At 28.9% G+C, this 21,717-nt stretch overlaps 1 protein-coding gene across 1 annotated transcript; it reads right to left on the reverse strand.

Annotated features, from left to right (window-relative positions):
- Window positions 1–14,886: 14,886 nt before the first annotated feature.
- LOC137837685 (protein DETOXIFICATION 49-like) lies at window positions 14,887–17,511 on the reverse strand. Its single transcript, XM_068646786.1, has one exon. The coding sequence runs from the start codon at window positions 17,219–17,221 to the stop codon at window positions 15,506–15,508; it is 1,716 nt and encodes a 571-aa protein (XP_068502887.1). The 5' UTR covers window positions 17,222–17,511; the 3' UTR covers window positions 14,887–15,505.
- Window positions 17,512–21,717: the final 4,206 nt, after the last annotated feature.

Here is a 21,717-nt window from a genome sequence, read left to right on the forward strand (position 1 = left end):
TAGTTAATGTTAGATATCAATTTAAAAACTAGTTTATAAATTTTTATTAATAATAGAAGCTACTTTAGATACCAATAGTTTTTAGTTTATAAAATAATATCTAACTTAGTCAATGTAATAACTAACTATTTCTAATATCTAAAAATAATTGATATTTAATGATTTTCTTATAGTGATTATTCTTCTTCAACTTTAAAGTATCACCTCAATATATAGTTTTCAAATTGAATAAAATTTTTGTAACAAGTAATTTATTCAAATTTCAATTCAACTAAACAAATATATGAAATAAATGTTATAAAATAAAGTTATTTTAATTTAAAAATACTATAAATGTAATATTTTGTTATAAATTTGATGTACTGAACCACATCGAAGAATCAAATATATAAAAAAGAAAAAAAAATAAACAAACAAGCCAATTGGTTACTAAATCAAAACTCAACATAAAAATTAATCATCTAAATATAATACCATTTAATACCAAATATTATCTATTAAATAGTTTTTATTATTATGAATACATAGTTTCTTAAGACATTTATATTTTTTAAGAATATTAAATTTAATTAAAATAACTCTACACAACTTAAATGTATTATAGAATATACATATCAAGTCAATTTTCAAAATTCGAATCCATTCAAAATCAATTTCAAGTTCAACTAAATTAACCAATCAAGATGGATATGATCTCTAACCATGATGAGAGCATATATATATATATATATAAGAAGACACTTTTGAAGATAGCCATAATTTTACACTCGAATCATATAATTTGTTTGTTCCTTGACATTATGATAAAAAAATGATTTGCCATGCAATTCATGCAAAACGAGTAATGATTCCCAATATCATCTGGGTCGATTATAGTATTATCATATTGTCTCATGATTACATACTTTTTTGATGAAAGTGATCCAATGAACAATTTCTTATATTATAAGAATCCGGCCAAAATATCTTAATATTTTTCCTTGTTGATCTGAGTTTGGATGACGAAGAAATATCCATTGAAAGGGCATCAACATGCATCATCATATAATTAATTGGTAATGAGAAGATTATTGATTATATATGACCTTTCTCAACACTCAAGGTAGACTACACTAGCTAGGTTAGCATCTTATCATTATTTTTTTAGGTCAAACCCATTTAGAGACCAACTAAGTATAGTTCATATGTTACCACTTGGCATCATGTGTTAGCTTTGTATCCTTAAGAATCCAGGTGGTCCAGTACCAATATTACTTCCATAATTATTACATATATAGTAATAACCTAAACTAATAATCACCCATTTTTTATTTTCTTTTTCTCTTTTTTCTGTGACTAATTTAAGCATCTTTTCCTAAGTTGATCTGCCAACTCACAATCTGCTTTCCATTTGAGATTATATTCTCTATGGAATAAATGAAAATATTTTATGCATTTCTAAATAGCTCACCATAATATAATATGATTTTAAAATATTCTAAAAAAATTATTCAACAAAAATTAATTTTCAAAATAAAAAATAATTGATTACTATATTAACTAAATCAGATATTATTTAGAGATTAAAAGAATTATTAATATTTAAATTAATTTTTACCATTGATAAATATTTTTTAAATTAGATTTAGCTATCAATTTTAGAATTTAGATAATTAACAGCTAAAATCTTAATATTTAATTAAATATCAGTTTAGAAATTATTTATAATAAATATTAATATTTTTTAAAATATATCTAATTTAGTTAATATAATAATTAATTTTTTTATTTATTTTTAAAATTAGTTTTTATAATGATTTGTAGAAGTGGAATAACTAATCTTTATGTCTTAGTATGAAGGTTTGAATTTTACAATACGAAATAGTATGATATTTTACAATAAGATTAATCGAATAACTCATTTAACTAAAATAAATTTAACTAACTAAATTTAAATAAAAAAATTATATTTGGATGTGGCTTAATTAAGGGTATATTAGTAACTATTATTATTCCTTAATCAGTGAAGATATATGGATAATGCAAAAGGCTTTGTGAAACACATTGAAGTCTACCGATTAAGATGGTTCTATTATGTGGATATTACAAATGAATGGATATTCTTGTTGTACACAAGAAAACATGTTATAACTAATCAATGAACTTCGAAACTTCTTGAAACTTTGAATGCAACAAGTTTGGAGACACAACTAATGTTATTTGTGTCCATTTTTCCTCAATATGAAGTTACATTTGGAACAGATAAAAATAACAGGATTCTATTTTTCTTAACTACAGTTTAAGATTCTTTTGCAAATATCAAGAAGAAATAATACTTTTTATTATAATAAAATATTTATAAGATCCTCTATTTTACCTTTATTCATTTCTACATATCGTAATATATATTAAGTGAATACTCAAATATAAAAACAAAAATTATAATTAATATTATCACTAAAAAAAATATTAAATAGAAACTAATTTTAGAGAACAAAATATTGGATTGCAGCTTACATGGAAAATGTTTAGGGTAAGTGAAATTGATTTTCAGTTATTTGAGTAATAGACTCTGCATTCACACTCGCTCGTAAATCATTAGATTCAAACAAGGAGGTCCTTTGCTCTTTTTTCTGCATGAATAGGACATGAACAGATTCAAACACATTATAAGAGAGCAAGTGAAGGAATAGAGAAGGAGAAAAAAATTATTTGAGATAAAAAGATTATAGAAAAATTAAGTGAAGTATTCCATCATTTTATTTATTTTTTTATTCTATTTTTTTTGTAAAATATTTCTAACTTTATCTGATTTATTTATTTATTAATTTTATAATTATATTTATTCAATAGATATAACTGTAGAAATTGATTTAATTAACGGATGTTCTTTCAACCTTCGTTAAGTTTCAAAGGTTATTCAAAAATCTCAGCAAAATAACGAAGGTTTTTTTAATCTTCGTTAAATTTCAAAAGTTTATTCTAAAATCTCAGCAAATTAATGGAGGTTTTTTTAACCTTCATTAAATTCCAAAGGTTTATTCTAAAACACTGGCGAAATAATGAAGGATTTTTAACCTTTGTTAAATTTCAAATATTTATTGTAGAACCTCAATAAAACATTTCAGATTTTTCAAACTTCAATAAATAAACATAATTAAATATATTTATAAACAAATATAATGAAATTTATTTATAAATAAATAATTAAAAACTACATAGTTTTAATATAATTTATATATTTTATAACTAAATTCTCTAAATTTTTGAAAGTGTAACTTTACATTACAAGTAAGTTTTCTAAAGTTTCAAAAATTTATTTTAAAAACTCAGCAAAATAACCTTGGATAATAAGTATATCAACAACTAATCTTGGATAATAAGTATTTCAACAGTATTTGCATATTTTTTATGATTGATTGTAGTTGGTTTATATAATTCCTAGTTTTTTTTTTGTTACGAGCTCATACTTAAAAAATCTTGACTTATTTTGTTTTAGCTTCTGATGTACATATATTTTATGTGCAATTTTAGATTTAGTTATAATTGTTGATATTTAATTCTCATAATTTTGAAATATTTTAAATTAAGGTCCTTATTTTAAAATGCATCTAATAATTAATTCACTGTGAAAATGAGAAGTGATAAAGTTAATTTCTCCTTGCAATATGTTTTTGCAATCTTTAGCCAATAACACTTATGGCTTTGAAGCCCACATCTGATAGATAATGCAATTATTTATGATATATAAAGCAGTGATAAACACTAGTTGTTGTTGAGTTAGGTAACAATGGTTTGTGACCCAAATTGGGGCAGTAAGGTGATGGAAGAAGCAATATTGGAGTAAGAAGAAGATAAAGCCTTATTTAATGTTTTCTCTCCTTATATATAATAGACATAAGTGTGACTGAATTACGATTCCTTGTTAGGATTGTCGTTGGCGACCATTGAACCTGTGCCAGAGAGTTGTGTGTCTATGGTGGAAGAGAGAAGTCAGAAGGATAGTTAGATATGATGGAAAATGGGGTTGAAGGTTATTTCAAACAGCAAGTCATTTTATGAAAATTTTGAAACTCATGGTATTTTATAGAGGTTCTTAAACCTATGGTATTTAAAAGGGGTTCTGAAAGACTTTTCTTGAGGTTTAAAAAAAAAATTCCCTAAAGATGGTTTAGCAGGGGAAACTACAATCCTGAGTAAATGACTTAATAAAGGTTTTAACCCTGGACAATGTAAAAATGAACCTCCGTTAGAACCATTTTTTCTTAGTGATAGTAGAGATTAAGATTAAGATTATCAACTATAAAAATTGATAAGTTACTAAAAAGTTACAAATAATTAAGATTTGTACACTATAAATATTAAGTTTACATTTTGTAATAATTGGTTAAATTTGTACTTAATTAAGATCTCCATTTTATTTTCTTTAATAGTTTACTTAAATAATTATATTATTTTCTTTTACTTTTCATGTATTTTATTTCAACTTATTTATTTTTTTCCATTCTTATTTTTTATATTTTAATATATTTTTAATTTTTTACATATTATTATTACTAAAAATGAATAAAAGTTAAATTAAAGTATTTGATGAACTAGTTTAAATAAAATGACTTATTCAAATAGAAAGAGAGATATACAACTTAAAAAATTGAACCATTAAATTTTTTAATAAGCATTTAATCACTTTCTTAAATCTCAAATCATAAATACATAACAATATGTTTTTGGGATAATTAACTCGAAACTTATATGTTTATTAGTTTATTAGCTAGTTTATAGTTTATTAATTATTATTTTTATCGATAAAGAATAAATTAAATAAAGAGGAGTACTTAAAGGGTGCTCCAACCCTTATACAAAACATTATAATGTACCAACAGACCTACTTTGTTCCAAAGCTAAACAATGCCAAAAAAAAAAACCCCAGAAACATAATAGAGAAAATAGAGGTTGTACATTTTGCACCTGCACTAACAGATTGAGCTGCTACCTAAACAAAATCATTATTGCTACATATTTTGCAGCTTCCAATCATGAGAACCCCATATCATAAACCGAAAAACAATTTCTAAGTGGTTGCATTGAACATTGTATGCAACAGAACTTGGGCCACTGTTGGTACAACAATACATCTTCTATATATGACAACATCAGAACAAAAATCCAGTAACAAGAAGAGTTGGCATTCAGGCCAAGCTCCATCTCCATCATGCAAGTGCCCCCCTTTTTGTTGGTCCCTCTACATAATGCTCATCATGTTGGGAGATATGGTCTTCCTCCATTCATCACACAACAACATTTACCATTCATATCAACTAGAATCATTTGCCACCTCAGAACCATAACTATCTCCATCGAGGAACATGCTGTGAAGGCAGATTTTGCAGCAAAACTTACATCTCTACATACTTTTGCCTTCCATTTCACTTTAGATCTCCAAAACAGAATCATTTCTAGTCTTGTACTAGGTATGAACATGAGCAGCAAAGCCATTTAATAATACAAAAATCAACCTAATAACAAAACCCATCCAAAAATCAGAAAATTGCTTTAAAAAAACAAGGTTACACCACCCTTCTCTAGCCAAAGCACACAACAATCTTCCAAATAGAAATAGACTCACCTTATTCTAGCTCAACCAATTTAACTTACCTCTCATTTTACCTTATACAACAAAAAAACCAGAAACATCTTATTGGAACCAAAACCATTCGAAAAGAGATGTTGTCCACTTGATTAATCAACCACCTTACATCTTACTCTCTTTTTTGGTTACTTCTTTCTAAACATCATCAAACACTCCTTAAGGTCTAAACACCATTGTGAGTATGTGAAATCAACTAATTTTTCTTTGTTTTTAATCCAAGCCCACACCTTTAGTTGTGCCAAAGTAAATATTTCTATACTATCTACTCTACCATTATTAAAAATGATTTTGTTTCTTTGTTACTAAATCTCCACCATCACTGCTATCCACATACTTTCCCAAACACTATTCGCCTTTTTTGAAGTCCATCTTATGTAAAAATGAAAAAAATGATTTATGACTTCTCCATGATTTACTAAAATCTCCCCTAACCACTGGTTACTTCTACTCCATACCATCCAGACAATTTTACATTTAAAGAAAAGATGGTTTGTTGTTTCCTCTTCTACCCCACACATTACACATAACTTACTTTCCAAAACCATCCATTTATCCTCCAAATTGACTCTCATTGGTAACCTATCTATTAGTACCTGCCACGCTACTATCTACGACGAAGGTAAAACATTAATACCCCAACAAAGTTCAAACAAAGGCATGAGTTCCCCGCTTACCTCATTTTTTAAAGTCTTGTATGCATATCTTACTGTGTACTCTAACTTTTTGTCTTCCTCCTAAACCCATGAATCCTCTCTTTCTTTCGTACACCGTAGCCTTCTAAGCATTGCATAAGTTGTCTTTCCTTTTCCAATTTCCATTAAAATAAAGGTCTTCTCCACTCCAACTTTCAGTTTCATTGATCATTACTCCAAATCCCTACCTGTGAGATATTTGTTGTTTTAAAAATCGAAACAGAGAAAAGCTTGAGAATCTGACACTTAGTGTTTCATCCTCTATCCACTTATCTTCCCAAAATTTAATCCTATTTACATCACCAAGTATCCATCCTACTTTATCTTCAAAATTATTCTTCCATTCATTCAAAGAAGAAATCATGTTCAAATTTTCTTGAGTATGATATCAAGTGAGTTGTTCTGAAACTCATTATATTGTTTGATTGAGATTCCTTTAGTTTAAAAAGGGTATTATCAATTTTATCTTAATCTGACATAATATTATCTTGAGGGAGTGCAAATTTAAATTAAATGTAAGTGAAGATTTAAATGAGTGGAACTTTACAAACTCATTTATCCTAACTAGTCACTACATGGATGAATTATATTGTTGCACATGAATCAAATATTGGGTTGGACTGTATGTTTTATTTCAAGGTTGACTTTATTTTGATAAAAGTGCAAATTAAATTATATTTGGTTTAAGGTTGGACCTTGGGGATTGAAATAAGTGAGATTTGATAGGCTCATTTATCATGACTAGTCACTCCAAAAATAATTTTAATTAATGCACTTGAATCAAATAGTGAGTTTGACTAATAATATATACTCATACCAGTAAGTCTGACTATATTGGTAAGTATGACTATATAGCAGTGAGTTTGACTACTCACACCATTTGTGCTTGTATCATCTGAGTCTGACTAGTTGTATCATATGAGTTTGACTATTGTATTAGTTTGATTAGTTGTATCATCTGAGTTTGATTAGTTGTATAGTCTGGCTAATTGTATCATTTGAGTTTGACTAATTGTATCATCTTAGTCTGACTAATTGTATCATCTAAGTTGGATTAATGGTATCATTTGTGCTTATATCAGTGAGTTAGATTGATTGTACTGACTATGCCATATATATATTTGTAACATCTGTATTATACAATCTATTATCTAATAATTGTTCTCACTTCTTGTGCTTTTCTTGTGTACTATTTGTGTTTTATAAAATGATAGAAAGTATTTAAATATACGCACATGACACTTCCATACATTAGAAAATTCTTTGTGGTGGTATATGTTACATTCCCAAGATTACATTGAAACATGGGTGTACAAAACAATATAGTGGACAAGGATGATCTTTGTTGACCTTACCAGATTGAACCATGAATCCATATTACTAGACCTATTACTAAGACAATGAATTTTATATATATATATATATATATATATATTAATTTTGTTTGATAGATTTTGGTGTCAACTTTATAATGGGAATTGGATATATGAGTGTGTGTGAAAAATTATGTCTTTCATTCGAGAAGAAAACACATAACTATACATCACTACTTTTTTTGAAAAATAGTTGAGAAAATAGTGTAAAAATTTGATTAATTTAATCAAAATATTAAAGTAGAAGAATGTGAGAATAGAAATCTCACATCTAAGAAAATTTTATTTTGATACTTATGTGAAGATTTCATAAACTTAATCCTATATGAAAAAAATTTATTGTTATTTTTTTTATTATTACAAAAAGAACACAATGTTTTCTTAATAAAAAATTTGAGATATTTTCATCCTGTCTACTTAATGTTAATACTCATGCTTGATGATAACCTACAAAATTAATAGAAAATAAGATGGAAATTTGGTTACAATCTTGAAGGTTGAAGTATTTTAAGACTTTCAATAAGAAATTATTCTAACAAAGTGAAACTTTTCTATTTTTTTTTGTCTTAATGAACTTGCATCTTTAAATTCTTATTTGTTGGTTCCAATTTCTTCATATCAAACTCCCTATCTAATTATGCCTTCAATTCTTATATTTGAGCTTTGCTGGAGACTAACATGTCATTCATAAAAAACAATAAGCTAATAAAGTAATTCTCATTAAACCTATTATAATATGTACAATGGTAGGATGTTTGTAACTAGGAATAATAATGAAGGATTCAAATCTATTGTACTAACACTTCGATATACACACACATATCCTCTTCAAGTTCTCCATGAACAAATATTATTTTTGTACATGTAGTTGCTCAAGATGTAAATCAAATGACATGATCAAAATAAATTTAATTATGGTCAAATGATGAAGAGTAATTGTTTTTATTGTTGTTTTGAAATTGGTGAAGTGTGCAACAAGTAATGTCCTTCAAGCAATAAAGTGACACTTGAGCGAGGGAGAGTCAATATTGATTTTCTTTCAACGGGACCTTGTACTATAACAAATGATTACTCAAGCGATAAATAGTTAAAACACAAGAAATCCTTCAGGATGTGTTTGGTGACTTATACTACAAATTATGTTGGTGTGATGCTAGCTAGAGGAATAAACTTAAGTGATAAGTAAACATTCGGGCAAAATAAAAGTTGTATCAATTCTCTTTGCTATGAAGTTGACATTACACAAGTGATGTAAGGTCAGAAAAGTGTTTCCCTATTTAATGAAGACATGTCGTTGGAGTATTTGATAGTTATAACATTTAATGTTAATGATAGTGTGTGTATATGTATATATTGTAGTGTATATTTTTAAAGTCTTGTATGGATACCTAATTATAATTGTGACATATTGTATGTGTATTTATTTATTTTAATTTTAATTTTGATGTATATGTATATGTTCTCGAACGAGGTGAGAACCAAGAGAGCGATTAAACTCCTTCTTGGTTGGTCGCTCTTCTCTCCTTCCTCTCGAACATACTTCTGCACCTCTCACTCCTCCACTCCTCGTCTCTGTGAACTCCGGGCTCGGATGCTACTTGTAAAAGGCACTCCAACGCTTAAGTCAGACTTTAGCACTCGACACTCAGTGTATTTAGTACTAGATGATGACGTACCTGATTCTTGGAATCTGTGTGACCCGTTTGTTATTGAGCCTATTTAAGGATTGAATCTCTAATTAAGAATACATCACTTAGTGTTTGATTTTTGATTAGTCTCGTAAGTCTTCTGCTTGAGTGTAATGGTCTCAGTCAATTTTAACCACTTCCAATAGATTGGACGGACCTGACCGGGTAAAAATATATATATATATATATATATAATATAAATATTTTAAAACGCTACAAATTATTCATTTACTTTATCAAAATTAATTTCTAAAAAAAAAAAATGTCTGCCTATCTTTGATTGGAGTATCCATCCATAATATTTAAATCCAAAACCTTAGTTAAAATGACCGAATTCAACACCATTGAAATTAACAACCAAAGTGTAATTTATGGTGAGAGGATTGGGAGCAATTTCTTTCATTATTTTTCTCAAAGGTGGACATGGGGATGGAAATTGTACCTACCATATCCTACCTTTATCACCTCACCACACACATTCATGTAACATTAACATCAAATGTTATAGCCCCAACAAACTTATATTTTATTTTTCTTACAAGTGTTAAATTTTATTAATTCAACCATTGCATTAAATTTTCGTATATGAAAGATCGAGTCTATTTAATTTTCAAATAACTCTAAATTAATAAGTTATATATATATGTTTATTTTAATGTAATATATATAATATTATATATAGTATAGCATCATTTTTTTATCCGTAGTATATTATGACTTAGTGATTAGATTAATGAAATTTAATATGTATAAATAGTTATGAAAGGTGCGTTGTATAGGATTGTCAAAAGTTAAACAACGAGTGATCTAAGATTTAGTATTTATAAAAGGCCATTAAATAAGCATATAAATTTGTCAAACCTTACATTAATTTATTTATCTTTATTACATGACAACTTAAAAAGATTAAGTATTATGTGTCTCTCAATTATTACAGTTCATACAGAATCAATAAAACGACAATCCCAGAAGAAATATTCTACATAACATGCAAATAAATGAGTTGACCCTGATTAAAAGTCAACCACATTATTCTTACATATTTTTTTTCAACATACGAAAATGAAAAGGAAAAAAAAAATAATGATGGAAATCTAATCAGATGACACCTGATGATGATTGGCTTTTATGAACAGCATTGCTCTTTTTAAAATGTATGACATTTCATTCTCGGACTTTTCTGTTTCCCCTTAACACCATTATACTATGTGTGCAGAGTCTAATCAGATAACACCTGAACAAAGTTTTTTTTTTTTTAAAAAAAAAAATTTACGATCAGTGAAACTTTAAATACCTCAAGAGAGTTTCAATCTGAGTTTCTTTCACTTTTATTTTTATTTTTTATGATATAATTAAACTTTTGTTTACTTCCTCTAATTTTGAATACGGTTTTTCAGTCTCAAAAGGTTTGCATTCATTATTCTTTTATGTGATAAGAAAACATACTTTTCATAATCTCAAGACAATTAAGAATGTGTTATATAAATCTTAAAGTGTCGACACATGTTAATTAATGGCTTCCTTTTTTCCTCTCAAAATATAAATATTCACAACTCATCTCAAAGTCAATGAGATTGTGAAAGTGAAGTTCCATACCCGGTTATATACCAAATTTAAAAAAGTTTTCTTTTCAAATTTTAATAATTTGATTCCAAACAATTTTTTTAATATAAATATCTTTTATCAGAAAAAGTATTAGTTTAATATAAATTTTACGAACATGTAGTCTTTTAAAATTAATTTTTTTTCCTTACTTTTAAAAAATTATATTTATGAGACCAATGTTAAATACTATTGTCAATAAAACCTCCCTAAAATGCTTTAAATATTTTTGAAATACAGATAATAGAGACTAAATATCTTTTTCTTTTTTAAAGATTAAATATATTATTCGTTCATATATTATAACACAAAATTAATTTAGTTAAAACTTTAGATTTTTTTTTTGAATATTTATCTAAATAATCTAAAATTTAAACTAAAAATTAAAATTAATTTGACATAAAAGTACAATAAAAATATATTTAATTGTTTGTTTTAATTTTTAAAATAATAATTATTCTGCTCTTTTACGTGCACGAAAATAAAAAAGATGTTAGAAAAGAAAAGTCCTAATAACGATATTAACTAAATAAAATTTAATGAAAAACAATCATAATTACTCAAATTTGAAAACAAGTTGATAGAAGAAGTTATTTTTCATTTGGAATAATCTGCAAATAAATTATTGGAGTTGAATCGATTAAATTTTGAAAATAAATTTGATTAGTTATTTGTTGGTGATATACATATCATGCTTAATCCTAGTCATTTAAGCACTATTATAAGAAAGATTAGAGAAGGTGGCATTTGGAATTAGGAACCCTGTGGTGGTATACACATGAATTGTATCTTTCAGCAGAGACACTGAAAGATAAGTTCATTTAATTGGAATCTTTTCCATCAAGATAATAAATATGCAGTACATATACTCAATTAGTTTATTATCTTATAACTTTAAACTTAATTAATCAACTAATATTCTCTTGATTGCTTCCTACTCATTCCAAATCCTACAAGGCTCGTTGACTTTAAGAACATCCTCAACCAAGGTTTGAAGTTTGAAATTTTGTTTTTGTAGTTTTATCTCGTAAAATGTCTACTTCACAACCTTATTTATGTTATCTTGCTGACAAAATTTATGATAAGATGAGCAGTGGTGCTGTGTTTGATGCTGGAACAAGCACTGAAACAATTTAAAAAGAAACATTAAAAAACCAGTGATGATAAAACCAACCTGCACTTTAATCTGTCACACATTGTTGGTCCAATAACCTTTGTCACCAACCAATTCGTTAACAGTAGTTAAAAGGAAAAACAAAATTATCCCATCCCAACACAGTTTTTTTTTTTTGGTTAATGATGGAACATTAAAAATGTGGAGAATCAAAGTCAAGTGATCAAAATCAAAACAAGTCAATTTGTTGTAAAAGTATATACCTGTCCTTTAACATAAGCTCCTTAGAAAAGGAATTTTGAGGAATCATGGGAGAATAAGCTATCCAATGTTTCCATCACCTTCATCCCCATTTTAAGAAAGTAAAAGAAAGTGTAAGAAAAAGGAGAAAATTTTTGATTCCCCAATTCCCAGACTCTAACGTTGATTTCCAACAAAAACAGTGTGATCCCTGTTATCATTTACTGTAAAAAATAATAATGAAAGCAACAAAGCTAAGCAAAGAGGGTGTGAAGATTTTGTCCCCCCTCTTCCCCCAAATAAAAATGTCTTACTGGTGACTCTTCATGAGAATCTATTGCCCCCATTAAATCAATGTGCAACTTGATGTGCAACTTGCAGTGCCTTTTGCTTTGAAAATCTGAATGTGCATAAATTCCTCTGCTTATCTGCACAAAAGTACCCCTTTCATTTGTGCTTAACTAATGGTTTTTATTTTTTGTTGCATCTTATTCTATTTAATAGTAAAAGACCACATCATGTCCACCAAAAGTTTTGCTCAGTGTCAAGATCAGTGCCACAAGGCACAAATTCACAAACCAACATAGTGTTGTGCAATCACCATATAATTATGTTTTTTCTTCTTCTAAAATGTAGACTTGAATCTAATTTTTGTAGCATCATAAATGGGTAATTTGACTGTAAACTTGGTTCTCTAATTTTTAAAATTAAACAATTTTCATCTATTATTAAGGCATAATCATAGTCTATACTTTTGGGTGTTAATTAAACTCATTTATATTTATACAATGTATACAATAAAATCACTAAATATAAATTAATTTTAAAAACAAAAATAATTAATCAATTGAATAAATTAAATATTATTTTAAAATTTAAAAAGTTACATTTTTTAATATAGAAACTAATTTTTAAATTGATATTTAATTAATTATAAATGTTTTAATTACCAATTATCTTATATTTTTAAGATTGATAGCTAAAATATTAGTAACTAATAATTAATTAAATATTAATTTAAAAATTTAAAATTTATTATATATCAATAATTTTGTAATTTTTATATAATCTAGATAATATAGTAATTATGGCTCAAATTTTTTTCTATTTCATGATATTCTAATAGGATAGTAAAATTTGAAACTTTAATGCATATTTTAATGATGGATGAAAATGGTATAATCAAATGAAGACTGGAACCAAAACTTTTGTAAGAACCAAAAATATACATTGAGAAAAGTATAAAGATAAAAAGTGTGGGGATAAAAATGAAATTGGTAGGGAAAACATGTGAGTAGAAGATGGGTATTTAAAGAAGTTTGCAGGGAAGAACATTTGATAGAAGAGTTTGATGGAGTGGTATCTGATTCTGAATGAGATACATAGAAAAAGTAGATATTGACAGAAAAAGCAGAAGAAGCATAAAAGAAGGAGAGGAGACCAAGTGTGGGCAGTTATGGTGCCGGCGTTGGGCAATGGCATCCCAATTTTGTGCCCTAAAATGTTGTAGTACCCGTGAGTGAGTTTGACTTGAAATTCAAAATTCTGAACATTTTAAATACCCCAAAATACAATCTTCACTCAGAGTGAGATTACCTTGTACTTGTTAACTTCACGACAAATTTGCACCACTTGAGCATTAAAACATAGATTTGCACATATCCATTTAATGTGGTCCTTGAACAAATAGAAACTCCTCATATATCAATTAGTCAAACTCTGCCCCATGAGTGATCTTGTGATCTGAATTGCTAGTGACTCCACGTTTGTTATGATCCCCAGCTTATTTTAGGCAAACAATATTTGATAGTTGAGATCTTTCCTAGCACAATGCCAACGAGGAGAACTGTACCTTTTCTTTTATTTTATTTTGTCCCATGCATAAGTAGAAGGAGAGCAAAAAGTGGAATTAACAGAAGTAGCAAGTTTTCATGGTGAGGATCATCAAATTAATTTTTGACAGTGAAACCAACTTCAGTCTCTATCTCAGCAATACAGAAATAAACAAAAAAACTGATGGGCACTTGGAAACAGCTAAAAGGGACTTGTTTTAAAATGTTGCCTAATCAAGTTCTAAAGACAACACTTGATAATTAATTTCTTTGACTGAATCTCATACATATAATACTGTGTCAATTAGGTATAGGTTGAAGTGCCATGGTTGTGCAATGATAGGACCAAAGATCTTATTTTAGTAACAAGGAACCAAAGACAGCTAGCTAAACTTTGCTTCAATTTATGTGGGGTGAGAAATCGCATTATTTTATACTCATTGATGCGTTAAAGGTACAACAATGTGCAATTCATTCCAAAAATAAGTGGCAGGCTGGCTGCTATGCATAAATAGAAGTTCCTAATTCAATACATTAAGAAATTCTTGTACTACAGAATAAATCTTGTTTCACTTTAATTTTTTTGCTGATATTAGCTATTTCTCTTCTTGTTTTCCATTAATCTAATAATAAAAACTCCAAATAGAGTAGGCAGATTCTCTAAAGCCTGTTGTGGCTTTTATAATGATTTCTTACAGAATATGAACAAAGGGAGAGAAAGGACAAAACGTGAATGTATTGAGGTAGAAAAATAGAGGAACAGACAAGTCAGTAAGAAGCATAAATCATGAAATGAGGGTCTCTTCTCTTCTCTTCTCTTCTGTCTAAAGCTGAACAAAAATAAAAAAAGGTACGTTACAGAAATAATGGTTACTCCTCATGGACACCACATTTTTCTACTTCCCATGACATTCAATGCCCGGCAAAATGTAATTGAATTTTACTGGAAATAGCAGAAGTCCTTAGAGGAGAGGAATATCCACCAGTGAATTTCATGAGAGCAAAAACTTAAATGCAGTTTTTTAGATGTTTTTGAATATTGTTTGTTTCTGATCTGAATTGGAGTTTCACATCAGTAATCTGTACTATTTTTTAATGTAAGTTTTTTTTTTATGTAAATTACTGATATGAAACTCTAATTTCAATTTAAAAATAGCACCAAAAACAAGTAAGTAACCGCATCTAATGTTATCTAAAATTCATAAAATGAAAATGTTATCCTCTGTCTCTACCCTACTGCCCTATACAGTTAAAAGACAAATTTATGAGATATTTTATCCCCCCCTCTCATAAGTTTTTGTTTTTCTCTTTAAGGTGGTTGATGGATTAAACCAATCACTGTTCATTTTCATCTGAGTCAGCTAATAATGCCAAAGAATCTTCCTTGCTTTCAAATTTGAGTGGCTTCTCTGGATCAACCTCATGGTTGTGATCATCAACACTAGAAGCTCCTCCCATTCCCGTGAGTTTCTTGGCTCTTTGGGCTTCAAATTCCCAATCAGTTCTGCACAGAACCACCAACATGGACACTGCACAAGACCCTTGAGCTGCAAGAAGGCCAAGCCAGAGGCCTTGAAAATCATAGCCAGAGAAGAAAGCTAGCCAAATGGACACAGGCATTCCCACAAGGTAGAAACATCCCAAGTTGATGTTAGCACCAACTTTAGGCCTTGCTGTGCCTCTCAGCACCCCACACCCTGTTGTTTGAGGGCAATTCCCAAGCTCACAAAGGCCTATTATGGGTAACACCATAGATGTCAAACTTATAATCTCTTTGTCCTTTGTGAACATGCTAGCCCATGTGTTCCTGACCATGAGAGCAAAAACCAATGCCAGGACACCTGACACGAAACTGCAAGACAACCCCACAATGGCAGAAAGCCTCGCCTTTGAGGGTTTCTGTGCGCCAAGCTTGTTGCCAACTCTAGTTGACACACTGAAGCTCAATGAAGAAGGGAAAATGTAAAGCAAAGAAGTGGTTTGGATCAGAATTCCCATTGAAGCCACAGTTGCCCTGGGGTTCACCAACAGCCCACATAACAAAATCATGATCTCATACCACCACCATTCCAAGCACACTGAAACACAGCTTGGAATAGCCAAATTGAGAAGAGACTTCCACTGTGTGAAGCACTCAAAAGAGAAACCACCCCATGTTTTCTTATGAGTGCCAGAGAAGACTATATAAAGAATCAAAGAAGCCACAAGGTTGAAGTTTGTCCACACCCCACCAAGAGCCACCCCTTTGATTCCCAGCCTGAGGTGAGACACAAGAAAGTAGTTGATGGGTATGTGAAGGAGAATTGACAAGGAGGCACAGAGGGTGAGAGGGAGGGTAATGGATTGGCTCCTAAGGTAAATTCTCAAAGGATGTAAGAAAGATTGTGCTATGAGGTCAGGAATGGAGTAAACAAGATATGATTGGGCTTGTGTGGCCATGGCCTCATCCTGGCCACAAAGGAGAAGAATTTTCTTCATGTGGAGCCAAAGGAGTGATATGGGGAGGGAAGTGAAGAGGAGAAGAAGAATGGTTCTTTGCAAGCAGAGGCCAAGGAGGGTGAACCTCTTGGCACCAAAAGCTTGGCCACAGATTGGCTCCATTCCTACAGCAAGACCAGACAGGATTGAGTAGCCAGTGATGTTGGCAAAGCCAACAGCCAGGGAGCCACCAGCCAAAGCAAGCTCTCCAAGGTGGCCAAGGAAGAGCATGGAGATCATGGAGCGGCAGTAGAGGAGGAGGCCAGTAAGGATCATAGGGATGGCTATTTTGGATATGGAAATCACTTCATTGATGGTGTCAGGGAGATGTGATTTTGCTGGTTCTGTTACAGTTTTTATCGGTTGTGGTGGTGGTGAAGGTGTTGTTTTTGGTGTTGTGGATGTGTTAAGTTGAGGTGGTGGTGGTGTTGTGTTGTTTTGGAGTTTGGAGATCAAAGGGTTGGTGAGCATTATGGGGTGCTGCTCTTCTGAGTCCTTGATTGAAATTTGGTAATCAGGAGGTGAAGTGGTGCAGCAGCATTTGCAGGTGACGTCAAGAGTTGGATGACACATGTAGCTACTTTGTGTCCGTGTGGAGGGGAAAAGATGGTTTTGAATAGACTTGGAACAGAGAGGGAGAGAGATATAGAAACAGAGAGAGAAACAGATTTGAGGATTGAGATGGACGGGGTTTGGAAAGGCTTGTGTGTGGGTTTTATAGAGTTGTTAGAGTCATAGGTCATGCTATTTTTCGGTGGGGTTTAAGACTTTGAATTATCCATACTCTATTCACATTCATTTATCACTTTATCTCAGTTTAATCACTACGTCAAAAAAACACAACCAGATACAAATTTGTGTTTCACCTGTTAGGTACGCCTTCAAACTTGTTTAAATCATTTCCTACTTAAAACTCAAAAAACTGTTTTTTAATTATTTTTTATGATTACTTGCTCATGAGTTTGAATTAAATATACTTCTCTTCAACACATATACATTCTCTTCCAACACATCTTCAAATCCCATGATAATATTTTATTATATATAAGTGAGTGCAAACTTCATCCCATAAATTGGTTTTATGAGTTGAGTTAAGCTTAAAGTCCACTTCGTAATATGATATAAGAGTCATTTAAAAGCCTATTCTAGCAAGTGTTTGTTGGATCTATTGTGCCACCCACTATCGGGCTGTTATCGGACCACCCATAATATATTGTCATACACACGAACCCTCACTCTCGACCTGAGGAGGGTTAGAGTTAGACTTAAAATTCACTTCATAATATATATAAAAAAAGTAATAATTTTATGTCATGGATATATGTTTGTTTTTTTTATGTTAAGAAGACCCTTTAAAATATAATATTATTACATAAATGACAAAATTTATAAGAGAAAAAAAAAGTTGATAAATTGAATGATTTGTAAAGAGAAAAAGATAAAAATAATATAAAGTGGAATAGAAGTTTTTTTTCCCTTTTGGATGGGCTAAAGCGTCCAAACATTGTCCGGCATAAAAACATATAGAATTGGAAAGAGATGCAGTTTTGGAATTTGAAGAGTAAGATTTGGAGAGGTTAAAAATTTGTGAGTGTTTTTGTTGTTTTTGAGGCCTAAGTCCAATTGAAGTATGAATAGATGATTGATGGAGTGTTGTGGAAGGAGTAAAAGAGAGAGAGAGAGAGAGAGATAGATGTATAGGATAATCCAAAAGAGAGGGTTTTTTGTGGATTATTAAGGGCCAAGAATGCATGAAGACAAGGGTTGTCCTTGGACACAACATACAAGGAAGTAAAGAAAATCCAAAGAGCCCAATGGAGTTGATCAATGTTGATGATCCTTGATATATAAGGAGTGTTGTTGATTTATTAATATATTGGTTAATCAATGCCAACCCACACTTGTCTGCTTCATAGCTGGGCAGCTTGGGACAAAGGCACTTAAGGGTTTGTTCTATACTAAGTAGTTTGAGGCATCCAGGGATACCACTGTGTTTTCTTGTTTTGTACTTCCCTTCAGATTAATCCCCAACCAAACCAATCCTCTTAAGTCTTGTCTCCAACACTCTCCCAGCTTTGTCTCCACATAATTAATTATTCAATTATCCCATATGTACTAAATTCAAAATTAAACTAGAGAAACAATTTTAAAAATTCATTTTTGTACAAGCTAGTTTTAATTTGTACAAAAACTAGCTTCATATTTTTCTTTTCAGATAAATTTATAGGGATGACAAAGTGAGTCAGGTTTATCACTTAAGTGTAGTGGGTTAATTTTTTGAACTTGTAAGTCCGCATTAGTCTTGTCTGTTTAACCCCCAACAATGGGTGAGCTAGTCATTCTTTATTTTGGACACTTCTAAAGAAGAATTTCATGATTTTGAATTAAGATTGATGATGATCAATATTTTGTATAAAACTTTATTTACATTAATTTTTTATACATCATTTGATTAAGTATGGTTGATATTTACTATATTTTGTCAGACATTAAACTTTATTTAATTAAAATATTAAAGTTTAATTCAGTTTTATTGTTCTTTCTTGTATTTTTTATTGTCCAAAAAATGATATTAATAACTACAACAAAGTAAATAGATCTAAAACAAAAAAGTAAAAGAATATATTGAAAAAAAATGATTATCAATCCACCTTATGACAGGACGACTTACTAATTTCAGTCCATATAACTTTGATAGGTCAGTTTAGCCGGTCTCACTTTTAACATGTCAAAGACTGGTTGGGTCAAAACTAAGCCGAAACGGGTAATTATTGTATTTTTTTTATTATATATGTTTACTGTATGTCATTTTATTTCACATTTTTACTTTCTTGATTGTAAAGAAACGATTGCATATAAGTGCATGTGACTCATAGATGAATTTTTGAAGTATTTCTATAAATTTCGGTTTTTAAACTATGATTGTAAATTTTTCATCTTGGAAATTGGAAATGGGATATGAGACTAATATTTGATTTAGAATTTAGTTATTCTTCACATTATTGTAGAGTTTCATCTAAAGAAGAGCTGAATAATGGATAAACTAAATCAGTAAATTGTTTAAGATAATTCTCTTGATTTATAAAGAAGGACTGATTACACTTTTGGCTGTTACTTATTTATTTGTATTTATTCATCTTTTTCTTTTATTTTGATTTTTATATTTTATTTATTTATTTTTAAGTTGGTCCTTTTTAAGTTTATTTGTAGTGATTTTTTTGTCTGTAAGAAATTTTGTTAATCATCATTAACACCAATATCTCTATAAAAGTTAAACTATAAAAACAATGAAATATTGAGAAAAAAAGAGATAAAAGAATACGGGTGTATTTGGAAGAGTGTTATAAACTTAGATGATTTTAACTTTATATATAAAACTAATGCTAATTAAAAATTAGTTTCAATGAAGTATTTTATGCTTAAAGCAAGCTTGTATAAGTTCATAAAATATCATATAAAATTCAATATCACAAAGCACTTTTTGAGTAATTTTAAAATTAAGTTTTCATCTTACAAAATTCATGTATCAGTGCTCGACATTAAATATTATTGCATGTTATTGAACTTGCACTAGAAAAAGATCTCAATAAGGTAAAATATATATATATATATATATATAATTCAAAGAAAAAGATTAGTGTTAAGTGGAAATATATGTGAAGTCCCACTAAATAATACAGAAGATCTCACTGTCTATATTACTACTAATATCATAAATAGATTTTATTTAATAACAAAAAGTGTATTGTAATATATTTCCTTTAAAGTATACAACAATTCGAAACGTGTAGATTCTTAAATATGATGTTGCACTCATCAACACTATCATGATACTACATCAAGTTATTACTTCTAATGTGCAATTAATTATAGATAAAAGTAAATTAAACTTGGATTGTGAAGGTGAAAAAGAACTTGGTTAGTATACATTGAGAAAAAAAAAGTGAAATTATTTTTTCTAAAGGGTAAAAAGAATTATGTGGTAGAAGTGTTCTAATATTGGAACTTTTTGCTTACAGAATCATTGTCGGTTAGGTTTAGGAATTGAACAACCAGATTTGTAGTGAAAGTGATGAAGTAAATAGAGCAAGGCATGGCTCTACCTTTAATGACGAAAATCTTGAGGTGGAGCCAAAATGCTACTTCACATATCTGCCATTATTAGGTATAGATTGTGATAGCACAATAATAAGGGTTAACAACAAAATGTTTTAATATTATTTATTGAAATTTATGCCATTTTATAACATCATGAGTGAGACTTATTATACAAGAAGTGAAACTCACAACATATTTTCAATTTTAATACATTTTAACTTAATATAAGAAAAACACCTATTCACACAAGTTTTAGAAAGTATATTACTGATATTCACTAAAACAATCATTAAATAAAAACTAATTTTAAATATCAAAATAATATATTTTATAAATTTTTATTAATAATAAAAACTATTTTAGATACTTGTTTATTTTATAAAACAATTTTTTTTTTTATAAAATAGTTTTTAAATTGATATCTAACTATTAGCTATCAAAATTTTATATACTAACTACTTATGTTCTAAATTAGTCTCTATTAGTCTTTTATACACTAATTTAGAATCTAAAATATTAATACTTAAAATTTTGGTAGCTAATTTAGATAACATTTTATTAATAATAGAAATCACATTAGATATCAATAATTTTTTTTTATCTCTAAATTAATATATAATTTAGTCAATATAGTGATTAATTATTTTTTATTTCTAAATTTGTTTACCATTTAATGATTTTTTTAGTGATTTTTTTTTTAACAATAATAACTTAAAAGCTTTGGAGTTTTGTATCTACAATTAATTAGTTCTTTTATTTTCTAAATAAATTTGATCTTAATAACTAGAGCAGTAAAAATCAATATTAATTGTGAGGTAAAACTTTAGTTTTGAGTTTTTGACATTTTTCACAAATTTTATTTTTGAACTAAATAAAAGTGTCAATACTCTAAAAAGTAGGCTATTTAGGTGTTCATTGATTATAGCAATGGAATTATAAGAGATTCCAATTAATTGAATACATTCCATTTA

The sequence above is a fragment of the Phaseolus vulgaris genome, chromosome 4, assembly GCF_000499845.2.
Source record: "Phaseolus vulgaris cultivar G19833 chromosome 4, P. vulgaris v2.0, whole genome shotgun sequence".
NCBI lineage: Eukaryota > Viridiplantae > Streptophyta > Magnoliopsida > Fabales > Fabaceae > Phaseolus > Phaseolus vulgaris.

Excerpts from the sequence above, each read along its gene's own strand:
- LOC137837685 (XM_068646786.1), bottom strand. The coding sequence starts at position 17,221 with ATGTGTCATCCAACTCTTGACGTCACCTGCAAATGCTGCTGCACCACT.